The 19,342-nt window shown below is 31.2% G+C and overlaps 1 protein-coding gene across 2 annotated transcripts in view; it reads right to left on the bottom strand.

The window, feature by feature from the left end:
* The window catches only part of LOC141536275 (protein obstructor-E), a 36,392-nt gene extending 17,735 nt beyond the window's left edge, over window positions 1-18,657 (bottom strand). Inside the window, exons 1-3 of one of the 2 annotated variants that reach the window (XM_074256686.1) lie at window positions 18,497-18,657; window positions 283-477; window positions 36-220 (exon numbers count right to left, since the gene is read on the bottom strand). In XM_074256686.1, coding sequence (XP_074112787.1) covers window positions 36-220; window positions 283-477; window positions 18,497-18,542 — 426 coding nt within the window. In that variant the 5' untranslated portion in view covers window positions 18,543-18,657. Of the gene's footprint in view, window positions 1-35; window positions 221-282; window positions 478-8,310; window positions 8,370-18,496 lie in introns of those variants that run through there. The other variant, XM_074256688.1, reaches the window with a different exon arrangement.
* Window positions 18,658-19,342: the final 685 nt, after the last annotated feature.

Here is a 19,342-nt window from a genome sequence, read left to right as displayed (position 1 = left end):
TAAGGTATATAAAAAATATTGCTATTGATAACAACCTGACGATTAGCATTATCTGGCCACACACATATACCAGAGTATTCATCAAAATGCAAGCCAGTTGTACAAGTGATTTCGACTGACTCTCCATCTATGCAATTATAAAAGACATCGCAAATTGAATTATCCGGGTGAGGAAAAAATCCATTTTTTCTAGGGCATTTCTTATTTGGCTGAGGAGGCTCTAAAATAATTGAAGATGAAGTTATTGAACGAAATGTTTCGTCCTGATTAACTTTCACTTACGTAATTCTGTACGATCCCCACACTCGACATTAAAAGGTTGATCACATTTATTTATTTTACGATTTAACGGATCAAAAACCAGTCCATCTGGGCACAACTTTTCTGTTGCAATACCATCTTCGCAATCATAGTATTTATCACATTGTACAGGATCTTCGTATTGACCGTCTTTTTTTGGACAAGTGAAAACTGCATCTAAAATTTAATAGTGATGTGATGATTAATGATTCGTATGTTCTTGTATTAATAAAAAGCATGTTGGTAGAGATAGAATGAAATTTATCAAGATTTAACTTGAATCAATGTTATCCATATTAAGGTATTTAATCGTTAGATATTATAGCAAGAATCTAATTGCACGCCTCACGGGTGAGCGTGTGGAAGTGCTCTACTCTCGATATGCTGCTATGGGACAATTTTGCAACATAAAATCGTTGACATGTCCCAATTTGGACACCAAATCAATAAAAAAAAAAAGTAGGTTTTGAAAACCAGAAATATTCAATTATAACGTTAACGTATGTTTGTATTTATTTTTGTTTAGTATATTAACGTGAAAATCGGTTGATTAATTCGAGAGATATTGTCGACGAAATATTCGGAAACAAGTGTTTTTTTAACATAACTCTGACATTTTTGGGAATAACTTTTAAACGGCTCTACCGATCAATTCCAAAAACTAATCAGCTTTCAACATAATAAAAACACGTCGATAGCCACCAAGCTAGTCAAAATTGGTCGATTTGTTCGAGAGATGTCGTGAACAAAAAAAATCCGAAAAAAGTGTTTTTTTGGAATTACTCCGAAATTCCTAGTTTAATCAATTCAAATTCAAGGATTCTTGATGATACTGAAAAAACTGCGTCAAATGCAGCCTACTGCGTGCAAGTCAGTTGATTCATTCAAACGTTATTGTGGCTTGAAAATTCAAAAAATAATGTTCTATGAAACTTCTACCAGATTTTTGAACTCGAAGAGCTCAAAAGCATAGAACAGCTATCTCTTTGTGCTCGGAGAGCTCAAAAACATCATTAGTAAAGTTTTAAGCGCTTATTTTTTTATTTTTTTAGCTCGGCATTCACACCTCCTATATGTGCGTCCGTAGAGAATTTAGAGAATGTAGAGAATTTAACGCTCTATAAAAAGTCTATTACACTTTTATTATAGACCATGCCTGTTCATGTATGATCAGGCCCGAAATTAGACTTGATCAGGCCTGTTCATGTAGGACCAGGCCTGAAATTAGGTATGATCATGCCTGATCAGGTCTGTTCATGTCTGAAGTGCTAAATATGATCAGGCCTGAGCAGGCCTGTCCATTAGGGTGGGTCAAAGAAATCGAATAATTTATTTTTGATTTTATACTCTGAAAAATAGGTTCGTAGACACCTAAAAAGAATTCTCTCCAAGTATAAGCTCTTAATTATAACGGAAGGTCCTCCGCTTTGCGGGTTTCTATTTTTTCGAATAATCAGATAAAAAAATTTCTATCTCGCTTCCAACTGCTTGGAAAAATATTCCGTGGCATAGATTTTGTGAGAAATTGAATGCTTTACAAAAAGGTCTCTTATGACTTTTTCAAAAACTCAACCGATTAAAAGATATTCATAGTTGAAGTTTGGCTATTTTAAGGAAAATATTCGTTTTTATTATGAATTTTATAAGTCGATGAAAAAAATTATTTCGGATTGCGGAACTCGTGATTTTGTAGGAAATTTACTGCTCTACAAAAATGGTCTCTTATGATTTTTGATTAAGTGAAGCCGTTACGAGATATTCATCGTCAAACATTAACGAATATCAATATTTCCAGTTTTTGATCAATAATTCGATAAATTTTAATTTAAACTATGAGTTTCAGGAAAATTTACATAAATTTGAGTTTCGATCGATAAAGAAATGTTATAAACAATTTTTTTAATATTGTTTTCAGTCTTGAGCTTGTTTGATTGCATTAAAACAAGAAATTAGAGCATTTTTTCGACATATAGCCAATGATTAGTTTAATTTGAAGTGAATGACATATTTCTTTGTCAAATTTAATATGAAAAGTATTGAATCAAGTGAGAAACAACCAGTATTTAACTTTTTTATAGATAAATTTTTTATTGAATTATCAATTGCAATATAATTGTCTATATTTTTAACATAACAGTACGCTATTACTATAAATAATTTCTTTTATTACAATTTGGGAATGTTTTTTGATGTTCTTTGACAACTTGCAATAAGTACTGGAATTGTTCTTCATTTTTTGTCAAGCATTGATTATATTCACTGACTAATGCAACAGCTCGCTCTGCTGAATCATTGATAACTTTTAGTTGTTGAAAGTATTCTTTATTTTCGAGATAACTCTCATTAGTAGGCCATAATTCAACATCGACATCAAGAAAGTCATACGGTAGATCGAAGATTTTGAAAAGATTTAATGACTTTTTAGACACAAAGTCACTCAGAGTTCTCTGCGCCAATGAATTCAAATCTTTTTAGCAATTACAAATCTTTTAGCTTTAGAATCTGTACCTTCACGAGTATTAACAGCTTCAACAATACTTTTTTACTTCTAATGGAACGCCATCGTCAAACAGTGATAAAATGGCAAGTTCATCGCTCAAATACCATAAGTGCGAAATCATTTTTTCACACGTAGCTGAAGAAATCAAAGGATTGATATGTTTGTACTCCAATAAATTTTTCATAAACTGCAAGTCATGATAAGCAGCAGTTGTTGCAGAAGTTGATGAAAACCAAGCTTTTAAATACAATGTGACTATAAAAATACAGAAATGACGAAGACCATGCAATTCTTTCTGAGAGAGTTTGAATTCATCTCTGAATAGATACATTTTTAAACTATAAATGGCCTTAGCCATCCATCTAGCATGATGAACAGCACCAGGACGTTTGAAAGAAATCTTTTCTTGAGGCATTTCTCCAAGGAAAATCAATGATAATTCCAATAATTCTTTATCTAACTTATTATAACATTTCTTTATCGATCGAAACTCAAATTTATGTAAATTTTCCTGAAACTCATAGTTTAAATTAAAATTTATCGAATTATTGATCAAAAACTGGAAATATTGATATTCGTTAATGTTTGACGATGAATATCTCGTAACGGCTTCACTTAATCAAAAATCATAAGAGACCATTTTTGTAGAGCAGTAAATTTCCTACAAAATCATGAGTTCCGCAATCCGAAATAATTTTTTTCATCGACTTATAAAATTCATAATAAAAACGAATATTTTCCTTAAAATAGCCAAACTTCAACTATGAATATCTTTTAATCGGTTGAGTTTTTGAAAAAGTCATAAGAGACCTTTTTTGTAAAGCATTCAATTTCTCACAAAATCTATGCCACGGAATATTTTTCCAAGCAGTTGGAAGCGAGATATAAATTTTTTTATCTGATTATTCGAAAAAAATAGAAACCCGCAAAGCGGAGGACCTTCCCGTTATAATTAAGAGCTTATACTTGGAGAGAATTCTTTTTAGGTGTCTACGAACCTATTTTTCAGAGTATAAAATCAAAAATAAATTATTCGATTTTTTTGACCCACCCTACTGTCCATGCCTGATCAGACCTGTCCATGCCTGCCCATGCCTGAAGCGTCAAATACCTCAGGTCTGACCAGGCCTGTTCATGTCTTTAATCTCTGAAGCGTTAAACACACTTAGGTCTGATCAGGCCTGTCCATGTCTAATCAGGTCTATAATAGCCTCTGCATAGTCAGAAATGTGATGAAAATTTTTTCTTTGACGAAAAAAACTTTTTTGGTCATGAGAAAATGTGCAAAATTATTTTTATCATTAAGTTCAAATAATTTTGGAATAGAGAATTTGTTACATTTCCTATGAAATGTCTTGGTCTGCTCTGCTCCTGCCTAATATTAAAATCATTACTTATTTTATTATTTCAATAAATGTGATGTTATATTGAGATTCGGTTAAATAATTAAATTAGGACTATCAAAATATATTATAAAATCAATTTTCATCTTATATTTATGATAAACTTATTTGATACGTTATGTACTTCATAGAATTGTTGTCACATAAGATAGCAACACAACAGACGGGAACTTCAAGGCACACGGATATCACCAAAGTTAAGCAGCATTGAACGTGATTAGTAGTTGGATGGGTGACTGCTGGTGTCACAGCCGTATAATTATTATATGTAATCATTTCTTTTTTATTTTAGTCCATTATAGAGAATTGCGTATGACTCTATCAAGTACTATATCCACAAAATAAAGCAAAATAATTCATTGAAAGTAACAATGGGCTTTCAGACCTGACCATACCTGATCAGACATGAACAGGCATGAGTCTTCAGCCCTGATCAGACATGAAAAATGACCATGCCTGATCAGGCATGAATTGACCTGATCAGGCCTGATCAGACATGGTCAGGTCTGAAAACCCATTACTATTTTTAATTAATTATTTTGCTTAATTTTATGGTTGTAGTACTTGATAGAGTCATACGCAATTCTCTATAATAAAATAAAATAAAAAAAAAAAATAATTACATATTATTGTAAGGATGTAACACCAGCGGTCAACCATCCAACTACCAACCATGCTCAATGCTGTTTAACTCTGGTGTTATCCGTTTGCCTTGAATTTCCCGCCTTCTGTGCTGCTATATTAGATGTAACAATTCTATGAAGTACATAGAGTATCGAATAAGTTTATGATAAATATAATGTTAAAATTGGTTTTATAATATATTTTGATAGTCCTAATTTATTTATGTAACCGAATCTCATTATAATATCACATTTATTTAAATAATATAATAAGTAATGATTTTCATATTAGGCAGGAGCAGAGCAGACCATAACATCCCATAGAAAATGTAATAAATTTTTTTATTTCAAAATTATTTAAATAAACGTAATGTTAAAAATAATTTTGCACTTTTTAGATGACCAAAAATTTTTTTTTGTCAAAGAAAAAATTTTTATCATATCTCTGACTATAGTCAGAGAGGAACAGTCATAAACAGGCATGGTCAGACATGAATAGACATGAACAGGTATGAACAGGCCTGAGCGTATTTAACACTTCAGACATGATCAGGCATGGAGAGGTCTGATCAGGCATGGACAGGCCTGAACGTATTTAACACTTTAGACATGAACAGACATGAGCAGGCATGGATAGGTCTGGTCAGGCATGGACAGGCCTGATCAGGCCTGAGCGTATTTAGTACTCCAGATATGAGCAGGCATGAACAGAACTGATCAGGCATGATCATGTATAACTTCAGGCCTGGTCATACATGAACAGGCATGATCAGGTCTAATTTCAGGCCTGATCATACATGAACAGGCATGGTCAGGTCTGATCATTTTTTCCCGGGGTGTCAAAAATGATTTTTATAGGTAAAAATGGTTTTGATGCGCTAATATTATAAATCAAGCAAAAAGAAACAACACTAACGTATTAAATTTTTTTCTTCTTTATTTCATTCACTGTTAGAAAATTATGATCCAAGTTACATGAATTTAATATTTGAAAGTTTCACGTAATTATCAATTAATCACTCAATGAAAATTTTGAAAATTAAAAGATATTATCCTGTTTAAACAAAGTTGAGCAATGTAACTACAACGATAGAAATGTTCTTTTATTGCATTCTGGATATTTTTGTCAATGCTCCTTACTATTTGTGATAGAAATTGAAATTTTTCTTCGTCTTTAGTTCGATATGCGTTATATTCTTTCACTAACGCAACGCCACGTTCTGCAATGTCATTGACAACTTTCAATTTTTTGAAATCCCGATGAAAAAAGATTTTATACAATTGTATATAATCCTATCTGATTGTATACAATTGGATCGGGCCATTTTTTCTATCCAATTTTATACAATTGTATATAATTTATGCATAAATTGATCCAATTGTATATAATCGTTTTAGGATTCAGCGAACTTTAAATTTTTTAAATTTAATTACAAGAAAACTACAAAAAGAGTATTTCCCTAGCGGTTTCAACGCCACGGTTATAATATGGCCAATTCATGGTTAAACAGCAGTCAAACATTAGTCTATATGAAGTGATTTGACGGTCTTTATCAGGTATCATTGTGAATAATTTTGACTGTTGACTTATCGACTGAAGATCCGAGAAATACCTTTTTCTACGGGTGAACTCACGGTGATTTTACCGACATTTGACCATTAATTCACCCCTATAGAACTAGCATAAAACTAGCTCATTACGGTCGATTCACCTCCTCATTATAGGAATCCGATGTAACTAAATAAGTTAATTCACCCAAAATAATCAGTATTAAGCTCGTAAAATGTTCGCGTATATGATAATATTGAAAAAAAAAAAAAAATCAGTGTAAAATCACATCGCCCAGACCGGGAATCAAACTCGGATCATCTGATCGAACGTCAGGAGATTTTCCTGTAATGCTATACCAAACGTGAATCAAAAATGTCTTTGAATCACGATCTATTTTACGGATACTTGATGTTGTTTTGATAATTATTTCTATTTCACGAACTCTAAACAATAACTCATTCTCCGAATTTGTCACCCAAAATGAATGCATTAAATTTTATTAACTATAAAGAAATCTTTCTTTAATTTCATGAGTTTATGTTAAATTTAAGATTTCATGAAAAAAAAAAATTTTTGAAATTTTACAAAAATTTATAAAAAGTGTTTTTTTGGATAATGTAAAAAAATTGTAGTGACTGAATCTTTTTTCAAATTATTTTTTTTTAACTATTTATTTGTATTTTATTTGCCTTATATATTATTTTATGGAATTTTTTTATAATTACAAATCAAACTTATATTCACTCAGCCGTTTATAAAATTTCTACTTTACCGTCACTATCTTCTTCACCGCCATTTGACCTTAAATTCACCCACAGATTACCGTGGATTCACCGACGAAATACTCTTTATTCACCGAATTTTTACCAGTCATTCACTGTTGTACTTATGTCTGAAGACAATCAAAGGATCGGGAAGTCATGGCTATCGAATAAAAAAAAATGAAGAAAATTTTGGACAATGTTTACTTTATGAACCATGCAATCACCGTTAGAATAATTCACAACTTGACTTATTTTTCACCGTCGAACGACGGTTGTTCGACCATCAATAGACTTTCTTTCATCGGTAAAGTGAATTTACGGTGAATTCACTGTCGTTTGACCGTAGTTTGATCATCACCACGAATCCGCTAGGGTTATTTTTAATTGACATGTATTTATTTTTACCAAGAATAAAAATTTCTCATGAGATACATATTAATAAAATTTATAACATTAATAACAAGTTATTTAGCTTAACTTCAAAATAATATTAATTTTTTTTAGTATTATCTTATCGTTATTAAATATTACACATTAGTACTTAGTCTAATGACTACAATGCAATATTTAGTTTCAATTAAATTTAAAGAATTAACTACCCGAGAAAAAATATTTATATATAGTTACATATATTTATATATAAATTGGTTATATATGATTATAAATGAAAAATGGCTAAATATAATCATATCTAAGCTTATACAATTATGTATAATTATATATAACTATATATAATTATATATAACAATATTTAATTAGATATTTATTACATCTAATTGATTATTCGGTTATCTCATGGATAGAGTATTTAATATGGTCGTAGGCAATTCTCTGTAACCAATTAAAATGCAAAAAAAATATATCTAGAAATAATTTTACGGCTATAACACCAGCGGTCACCCATCCAATTATTGACCATGCTCAATGCTGCTTATCTTTGATGATTTCCGTGCGTTTTGAAGTTTCTGTCTGCTGTGCTGCTGTCTCAGGTGATAATAATTCTATGATCTACATAATGTATCATATGAGTTTATTATAAATGTAATATAAAAATTGATTTTATGATATATTTGGATAGTCATAATTCATAATTTATTTATTTTTACCGAATCTCATTATAATATAACACTTATTTAAATAATAAAATAAATAATGATTTTACTATTACATAGTAGCAGAGCAGACCAAATCATCTCACAGGAAATGTAACAAGTTTTGTATTTCAGAATTATTTAAACGTAATTTTAAAGATCATTTTACACTTTTTGTGAGTACCAAAAAAAATTTTTTTTTTCAAAGAAAAAATTTTTGTATATATTAATTATATATAAGCATATATAATTATATATACTTATATATAATTATATATGGGACTATATATAATCTTGTATGGCTGTATATTGCTCCATATATAGTCATATATAATTATATATGATTATATATGACCTTATATACAATTCCATATATCATCATGTATGGTTATATATAATTATATATGGAACTGTATATAATCCTGCATGGCTATATATTGCTCCATATCTAGTCATATATAATTATATATAATCTTATATACAATTCTATATATAATCATGTATAATTATATAAAATTATATATGATTATATATAATTGTATATAATTATATATGTGATTCCATATAAAATCATATAAACATTTTTTCTCGGGTAAGCTTTAATCAGCCTCACTTATTGAAATGATTGTCTCTTATATTATATTATTGCAATTACTAATTAAACAGTTAAGTAAGTAATACTTTTCATTACATGCAATAAAATATTTCTTTTATTTCAATGCAGTATAAAAACTTTATATTATTTTTCAAAATACACTTATGTACGATGTTAACATTCCTCACAATACTGCGCCATTTCAGATATGTAAATGAAGCCCATTTACCAACGCGCATGCGCAATAAAATATCACGTGAATCTCGGTTATATGTATTGTGTTTTTATTTTGTGTGTGTATGTATAAATAAATGTATTTATTAAAATATTTAGCGTGTTTATAACTATAAAATATTCATTTTTTAATTGCTAAGATCACAGACTCATATTTATTTAATATTACCCGATGAAAAAAGATTTTATACAACTGTATAAAGTTATATATGGATTATATACAATTGGATAGAGGTGATGCATAATTATATAAAATGTTTATATAATTATATACAATTGTATATAATTCTATATAAAAATGCAAAAAAGAACAATGAAATTGTATATAAATGTATATATTTGTATACAATTATATAGAATTGTATATAATTATATACATTTATATATTATCACATAGTGTTTTCGTATAAATTATTACTCTGCGCAGAGATTAATCGTATGTTAGAGATCGTTGACTCGGCTCACAGGAGTAGCAGCCTAGTGACTAAACGTAGATTTAGATACTCCACGCAGCTTATTCATGCGCTGCCACAGAACAACAGCCCAGTGACTAAACGTAGACCTAAATGTCCTGCAGCATACACACATAACCCGCTCCAGCTACAGCAGTAACAGCCCAGTGACTAAACGTAGACCTAGATACTCTGCAGCTCATACATAATCCATACCAACATTATACACTGACACTACTAATTGACTTTACTTTATTTATAATTTATAACAATTTCAATAAATTAATTCAACGTTAAATCTCAATTAAATTACTCAGTAATTAGCTAAGTCACTAGGGTTTTTTTCCAAGTGTAAAAATTAACCATTAGTTTTACCGAATTAATTGATTATTAAAATTAATACAATTAATAAAAAAATTCCAGATATTGAATAAATTAAATGAAATTAATTTTAGTTAATAAAAATCTCACTGCGAGTGAGATTTTTATTAACTAGTACATCTAGTACTTGTTATGTCCAGTAGTTGTCAGTAATATTCAATTTAAACCTTATACGTTCTTTCGGCCACTGCTCACGGATCGGGGTTAGACCTGTCTCGTGCACTGGCCGACTCACGTGCAGTGCAGCCAGATCATGTGTAAAAAGTACCCCCATCCAGCATTACGCACCGTGTTATTTCGCCTAGAGAAGAGGAACTTCTTACCCACGGTATGGCTGCACTGCTCACGTGTGCTAGCCCAAAACTAACCCCTCTTACTAACTCTCTAGGCCCGAAGATCGAGACGCGCCAATGCTGCGTCGAATAATTATCGAAATCCCGTGACTTATCGATTCAGGGTATATTTACCCTGTTACAAAGTACATTTACAAAAATTTTCACCTACAACATGATTGACGATCACGTTATATAATATAAACTATGTTTCAAAATTTCTATAGAATAATGAATTGATAATTTCTCGAAACTTTTAAATATTAAATTCATTTAGCTCCGGTCATAATTTTCTGACAGTAAATAAAACGAAGAAAAAAAAAAATTTGAGGAAGTACGAGCGCTAGGCGGGGTAGAGATAGGTATCGACTCTATAACGCGGTAAGAGGAGAGCAGTAACCACATGATTTTTCCCAATATATAAATATACATTTAATGTTGGCTAATAGTGGCATTGATTTTTTTTTAATTAATATACATTAAGTAGTCGGGCAAGTGTAAATTTTTTTGAATTAAATTTATCACTAATATATTTGCTTTCATCCATAAGTTTTTTAAAACTATTCACCGACAGTTCTACGAGATAAATACAGAAATGTATCAATGTTTGGAGTTCACCTCATCAGAGCAATGTTAAACTGCTCAACTTTAAAGTTAATTACTTACTTAAATGATCGGGCAATCTCCTTCAAATTTTCGAAATTTTTTTAGTCATTTGAACTTCGTATTAAAAAAAAAAAATCAAGCTTTTTATCAAAAGTTGCCTTGGTGCTCGTTTAATCCGATTCTAATACCATTTTAAAAGTACTTGACCAATTCATTCTAAATTTCATACATGCATACTGCATATAAAATACCTCCTCATACCAGTTTTTTTAGGAATTTTTAACTTCCCGCTAGCAAAATCAATGATTTTCGAAAAATCGGGAAGTTCTTGGTTTTACCTCGTTTTACAAAAATCGAGGTTTCAACAAATCTTGACGTTTTGAAGTCCTAAGAAGCTTTCTTGACTATTTTTACGATGATATCCGCTCGTCTCTCTCTCTCTCTCTCTCTCTCTCTCTCTCTCTCTCTCTCTCTCTCTCTCTCTCTCTCTCTCTCTGTAAGTACATAAACACGCTAAGTTTTTGCTCTGTTTTTGCAACATTTTTCTGCTGTAAATTGCCTCCGGGCATTTTTTGTTTCAGAAATATTGCAAGCAACAAATTGCAATCTGCAGATTGACATATAAATTTTCCTTATGTGTTCGCTGTGGATTGAAAAATAATTAAATATAAATTACTCATCATTGAAGAGGTTAAGTTGACAGTGGTTTTAGTGTACAGTGGATTGTTAGCCAAATTAGCGTCAGTTGATGTCAACTCTCACTTGAAGTTTACCAGTTCTGAAAAATATCATCTATTTGATAACTACTCTGTTGATCTACAGTGTGTGCAACAAGGAGGTTTAAGTGACACTATTCATGACTGGCTAATTACCTAGTGATTTACCATTTACTTTACCTTCTATCAGTGATAACTTGTCAGTAAAGTTCTATCAAATTCTTTCTGACCATTTAAATTGTTATGACTTGAGAATTTACAAAGCACCAATAGTGTGTGTACTGAGAAGGTGTAAGTTACACTATAAATAACTGGTTATCTATCTTGTTCTAACTAATAACTTGAAACTTGATATTAAATTGTCTGATCACCTTACAGTAATTTTACTTTCAATCTTCTGGTTATGCCATTGGTGCCTGACACATGTATTAAATGCAAGAGACCTGTTAAATCATCTGTTATTTGTAACACTTGTCAACAGCATTTTCATCCTGGTTGTGCACGAGATTATGTAAAAACAAGCCGCTGACTGATTGTTGCAGAAAACAATTTAACTATCTCCTGGGAAATTTAGAAACAAAAACAAGACTTGCCTCGATAAAATCTACTAGCTCTAATACCTCTTCAGTTTCCAGTTTCAAATCTGCCAGCTCTTCTCCTCTTGATCATACATTTAAAGCTCGCGGATCTACCTCACTTGTTCGTTTATCAACAGCTCGTGTATCAACCTCATTGAAATCACCTGTCACACCAAATACACCGAAATCGATTGGTCCAGACTCAGTGTTTCATTCACCTATCACACCTCCAACAATGGCCCAGCTACCTTCAAATTGGTCTGAAAAGTCGCTTGACGATAAGATGACAGTTATGATGGAACAGTTTTTATCATCCAACATGTTGGTAAATAAGAAACTTGAGGAACTTAGTACGCAAATCGCTGACCTCAAAGATTCGCAAGCTGCTACTGTGTCTGACCTTTCGGAAGTTAAGGAAAATGTTAAAATAAATGCTGATTCAATTTCGAAATTAAACTTAGACATCAAAAAATTAAAAGAAGACAGTAAAACTAACATGAATATAATGCATAATAAACTAGCTGATCTGAGCAAACTAGTTACTCTTGAAAACAGTGTAGCTTCATCTACTTCATCTCTATTAGGAAGTACTACTGAGTTGGTAATCTCAGGTATTCCTGATTTAGTGGCTGATAAACTATTACCTTCTGAAATTCCGTCCGCTGTTTTAAATGCTCTAGAGTTACCACATTTGGTCAGCGATGTTTTGAGTGTTCGTAAATTTGTAAATAAAGATAGATCTAAACAACATAAGACTACCTATCATTCCTACATTATTGATTTGAAGTCTTCTCGAGTACGTGATTTCATTATAAGTTCGAAACGCAAGTCAAAAAATCTTTTGGCTAAAATTGTGTTTCCGGACTATGTTGATCAAAATTCCACATTTGCTATATACGTCAATGAATTTTTATTACCAGAGACACATAAATTACTTTTACAAACTAAAGAAAAGGCTAAGTTAAAAAAGATCAAGTATGTCTGGGTGACAAGTGGACAAATTTTTGCTAAAAGAGAAAATGGCTCTGAAATAATTAAAATTAAATGAGTTTCTGATCTCACTAAACTAGATTAACAGTCAACTGATTCAACTAATAGCTCAACTAAAAATATATCTTCATCGCTAAATGTACTTAGTCTAAATATAAATAGCCTTGTTGGCCATACTGCTCAATTCTTGAATTTGATTAATGATACTCAACCTGACATTATTATCCTTGTTGAAACGTGGTTAAAACCCTCACACGACAACAGTATTTTTTCATTGAATGGCTACAATATTGTTCGAAGAGATCGAACCTTAAAACATGCAGATACTGGTTGTTACATCCAGGGAGGTGGAGTGGCCTGTCTTGTCCACGAGTCCTTAAAAGTCAAGATTTTATATATTTCAACTTCTGACTATTTAAACCAACCAGAATATTTAATTACCGATGTCACTTTATCCTCTGGATCTCACCTCTTATTATCCTGCATTTACAGAAGACCGAAAGGGCTATTTCTTAACGAATTCTTTGACATTTTTTCAAGATTTGCTCCAAATTTCAACAATATAATCATAGCTGGTGATTTAAATTGTAACTTGTTAGAAGATAGTTATACTGCAAGGCACCTGAAAGACTTTATTCTTGAATCATCACTGTTCTGCGTACCTTACGGAGCTACTTTTCATAAAAATAATTATGATTCTTGGTTGGATGTCATCCTGCTTGACAGTGATAGTAAATTAGTTTCGTTTGCTAAATCCGATTCTCCGTTCATTGATGGCCATGACTATTTATTTTGTAAATATAAATTAAATTGTTCAAAACCAGCACCAAAGAAAGTTACCTTTAGAAACCTAAAAATTGTGATCATCAAGCTTTTTCAAGAACTTTGATGAACACTTTAAGAATTGATAAAGCTATACTAGAGAATTCGGATCCAAATGAGTTGCTGACTATCTTCAAATCTGGTGTTCTATCTTCTCTGGATTTGTTTGCACCAGAAATTACTAAGAAGATAGTCCGTCATAGTAATCCTTGGTTTACAAAAGAATTAAAAGTGAAGTGCAAAGAACGCGATGAAATTTATAAGAAAGCTAGGAGAACTCGGGACCTAAATTTGCTTGCTCTTTTTAGAATTAAGAGAAAAACTTAAAAGCTGAGTTAAATCATGCTCGTGAGGAATACTTAAAAACTATTCTTTCAAATCTTTCATATGGTTCATCTATTTGGAGTAAGCTTAAACATCTTGGACTAATTAAGTCTAACCCTTCATCACCGCTAAACTTTTTTGATGCTCTTGAATTGAATGAGTATTACGCAAACATAGTAAGAAAACATCCACCTTGCAATAAAAATTTTGTTGATCTGTTGCCGATGGACTCTTCAAGAGAAGTCAATTGTTTATTCAAGTGGACCATGATTGACATTGTAGATGTTACTAAGGCATTGCATATTACTCTTTCAAAGTCTAAAGGAAAAGTCCTGATGGATTGGATTTAAGATGGCTACGGATCACCTTCCACAAATTTCACTGTTTATTACTGCATTATTTAATAGATCTCTTGATACTGGAATATTCCCTGACATTTGGAAAATTATTTTTATTATACCTTTGAATAAAACTTCACCACCTAGATCTCCGTCAGATACCCGACCTGTTGCAAATCTATCCCATCTGGCCAAAGTGTTTGAAAGAATCATTGCAAATCAAGTGATAACCTATCTGGAGGATAACGAGTTACTCGATCCTTTGCAATCCGGATTTAGGAAACATCACAGCACACAATCAGCTTTACTGAGGCTCACTGATGATATTAGGCAGGCGATGGACAAAAATAAACTTACCATAATAGTCTTATTTGATTTGAGTAAGGCTTTTGACTATGTTGACCCCAAGATCATACTGATTGCGTTATTTGAGCTTGGTTTTTCAATGGAAACAATTATCTGGTTTTTCTCCTACTTATCAAATCGCTCTCAGTCAATACTGAATAATCTTGGGACTCCAATTCAGCTCCTTAGAACTTCATCTGGTGTTCCTCAAGGTTCTGTGCTTGGTCCAATCCTGTTTTTAATTGTCATGAATTCTGTTGTCAGATGGTTAGTGTATTGTAACCATGGTCTGTTTGCTGATGACAAATATATTTATCTACACTTCTTTATGTATCAACTACAAGAGGCAGTCAGACAGGTCAACATTGATGCACAATCAGTTGCGGATTGGGCAAGGAAGCATGGCTTGGAGATAAACTTGTCCAAGACCAAAGCAATGATCTTGGGTTCAAATAGCAAGCTGAAACAACTGAGTAACTTTGATCTGCCACCTATTATTATAGATGGTGTCATAATTCCATATGTTGATACTACCAAGTGCTTGGGATTACACATCAGTAGGAACCTAAGTTGGAATCATCATGTCAAGCTAGTGGTTAGCAAAGTTAATTCAGCCTTGCATTCTCTCAAGGTTCGAAAGAACATTTTCTCAACTGACATCAGGAAATTGTTAGTATCATCCACCATCTTACCACTTCTTGATTACTGTTCCATCGTATTAGTAGATTCAACATCTGAAAATGACTTGAAATTTCAACGTGCAATAAATTGCTCAATTAGGTTCATTTTTAATCTTAGAAAAGATGAGCATATAACACCTTATCAACGAGAATTGGGATGGCTTACTGTGAAATATCGTAGAATGTACTTCATGAGTTGTTACTTCTTTAAGCTACTTCAAGTTGGTAAACCCAAGTACCTACGAGATGCTTTTGTTGAGGAGACCGAAGTCAGACGTTCAGATAGGTTAGCAGCCAAAAAACACTCTCTTCACGTTTCCGCATTTTGCTACGACCTTCATGGAGCGGTCATTCCAAGTGAGTGTAATACGATTGTGGGAAGAACTGCCTGAAGAGATTGTAAACTCATCTAGTCTTGAAGTGTTCAAAAATAAAATTTTTGACCATTTGTTGAATTTGGATTATTAATTTTGTTATTGTAAAGTGATAAGTTCTCTGATAATTACTGTTAGATTCTAAGTGTTAAATTCTCCAACTTTGTTCTTTTCTCAGCTGTTATTAATTGAATAATTTATTGAGTATGTTAGTTGAATCAGATAAAATAAATATAAATTTTTATATTAGATCTTTATTATAGTTTATATACTTATATAATTTTTCTATTATTATTGTATTTGTAATTCATATTGTATTTAAAATTGCCATTTGACTTGTGCCTTGGCATTAATAAACTATCAATCAATCTGTGTGTGTGTGTGTGTGTGTGTGTGTGTGTGTGTGTGTGTGTGTGTGTGTGTGTGTGTGTGTGTGTGTGTGTGTGTGTGTGTGTGTGTGTGTGTGTGTGTGTGTGTGTGTGTGTGTGTGTGTGTGTGTGTGTGTGTGTAAACCTCTCATAACTATTGAACGGCTCGACCGATTTCATCGCGGCTTACGCTATTCGAAGGGGCTTGACTAAACTTAGATTTTAAATATGATTTGAGCCTATTGAACCGGTATATTTTGCGAAATCTCAAAAAAACTACAAAAAAATTTTTTTCTCAAATGTGGTTTTTTTGAAATAACTTTTGAACGGCTTGACCGATCGATTCCAAAAAATCATCAGTTCTCGACATCAAGAAACCACTTTGATCGCCGCCAGTCTGGTCAAAATCGATTGATTCGTTCGTGAGTTATCGTTGACAAAAGAAAACCAACAAAAGTGTTTTCTCAGAATTACTCTGAAATTTTTAGTCCGATCAAATTAAATTTAAAAATACTTCATGAGGCTTAAAAAACTGCGTTGAATGCCGTCAACCGCGTAGAAATCGGTTCTTTTATTCGAAAGTTATTGCGGTTTGAAGATGTTAAAAATAATGTTTCAGCAAATTTCTATCAGACTTTTGAACTCGAAGAGCTCAAAAGCACACAAAAGCTATTTCTTTGAGTTTGAAGAGCTCAAAAACGCACACAAATTGTCGATATCAATTGTGTAATTTTTTTCTTTATTTTGAGGGTTTTATACTGACAAAATGACAGAATTTTTCGTGAAAAATAGCACTTTCAATGGCCAGCAAATATTTTACAGTGAAAAAAACAATAATTAGACAATATTAAGGGAAAGATTAATCAATACTGCGACTAAAATCAAATGGTTTTGGATTCGAAATAATTTTCAGCTGAGATAAAATGAACACGGCAAATCACTTTTTTTCACCGGCGCTGGGAGAAAAACTCTGTCACCAGATTACTTGTGAATAATTTTGCATCAAAATCTTACAGAATATTCTTAAAACCATACTTAATAATGTCAAAAAATTTTAATAAATTTACCCAAACTATTTTTTTTTTAATTATTTGTAAAAAAAAGCATATTTTTACTCTTACAATCCCATCCCCTTTCGTAAAACAGAAATAGAAATACATCAACACCAATAAAAGAATCAAAATACCTTTTTAAAATCTTAAAACCTAGATAGTCGATAAAAACTTAAGTTTCATCAAACGTATCAAATAGATTGACATAGAAAGATTAGATAAAAAGTGTGAAATCAACTAATATAATATGATTCCGGGAGAAATAAAACAATTTTGATGTAGATAATTATAGCCTATAATTTAAAACACTCTTATAAAGTTTTAATTAAGGTACTTGACCAATAAAATAAGAGATTTTTGGAAATCTTAATTCAACTGAGCCTTTTGAAAAACCGTATGAGTTTAATCTCATTTCGTTAATTCATTTCAATATTAATTGAGCTTTTCGTGCATACAACCATGCAAACATCTTAAAAGCAGAAGTCAAAATCTTCTCTGTGATGTTTCAAACATCGAAATTTGAATTCGATTTTTAGAAATGTGACTCAACAACAATTGTTAAAAGTTTAAAATTCTCTTAACAGACTTACAAATAGTGATCGTTAATATCTTATGGCACAATTACTTTATTTGAATTTTGTTGTTTTCTATTATTATCATTTAGTAATTAGTACTTTTGTTAGTTAAAAAAACTATTTCATATTTAACTCAATCTAAAAAAATTATCACTAATAATTTTATGCTCAAGTATGAAAATATTCTTACATGAAAGATTTATAGTTACTTTACATAAAGTACAGTTGTAATAAATGAAGTTTTTACTTATTGTTACAAATTCGTTTTATTTAACAAATAATACTACTATGTTATAATAATCACCAAAAAAAATAATAATTGCATGTACATTAATCATCTCTGTTATCGAAAAAAGGAATTAGAAAAGTGTATCTCGGTTTAAAATGTACATAGTATTCAAATCAATTTTCATTCTCAAATCTTTCGTTTTCAATCATTCAAATCTCTTTTTCTTATCAGGAATATTAAAAATCTTACGAAAGATATTCATTTTTACTTACTTGTAGCACCAATAATGGAAAAAAAAATAACAAGAATATTCCTCATTATTAAAAAACTTAAAATTCCAATGAGAAACGATAAAAAGCGCAAATCTTACGTTCTTTTCAACAAAATTGTTAAACCTGTTGGGTATAAACTTTTCCCTGATCAGACAACACACTGTCGACATCGATGACTTCCCAACCAGTATATCTGAAGCACTCCCACTGAGATAGCTTTTTTAAACTTTCACCATCAATAGGTATCGAAAATCAACATCATATAGTAGACGGCAACACTTGACTTTATGTCAGGTATTAACTTTTACTCAATTACTCCGTTGATCTTTCTCCTTTCAACTCATCCAGTATTTTCTAACGGTATTATTATTATGACAATATTCTCACTAACTATGACTACCTAAATTTCAAATGAAAATTTCCATTTCATGACGTTACAAACTTAAATGATTAGAATTTTTTTACTAATAATCAATTATATAACTATATCAAATTTGTTGATTATACTGACAATATACTTCATATACATACGCAAGCGTACTCTCACTTTAGACACTTTCTCTAATATATGAATCCTCAGTCATTTTGCTCAATAGTTGAAGGAATAAATAAAACTTGTTCCGTTTCATAGATAACTCATGTAAGCATAATTTTAGGTTGTGATAAAAATCTTAATTCAGTTTTCCAAATAATACTTTGGCTATTTCCAAAAAAAGAGTGGATTGACACAATAAAAGTGACTTATTAAATAACAAAAAAAGTTCGTTTCGATTGAATTAAAAAAAAAATGGGTTTTTTTATTTTAAATCACATAATAGACAAAACAAGGTCATTAAGGAAAGAAAT

This window comes from Cotesia typhae, unplaced genomic scaffold, assembly GCF_013202065.1.
Source record: "Cotesia typhae breed Kobodo isofemale line unplaced genomic scaffold, CoteBio_Ctyphae scaffold_152, whole genome shotgun sequence".
Classification (NCBI taxonomy): Eukaryota; Metazoa; Arthropoda; class Insecta; order Hymenoptera; family Braconidae; genus Cotesia; species Cotesia typhae.
This window is presented reverse-complemented; position numbering and strand designations above follow the sequence as displayed.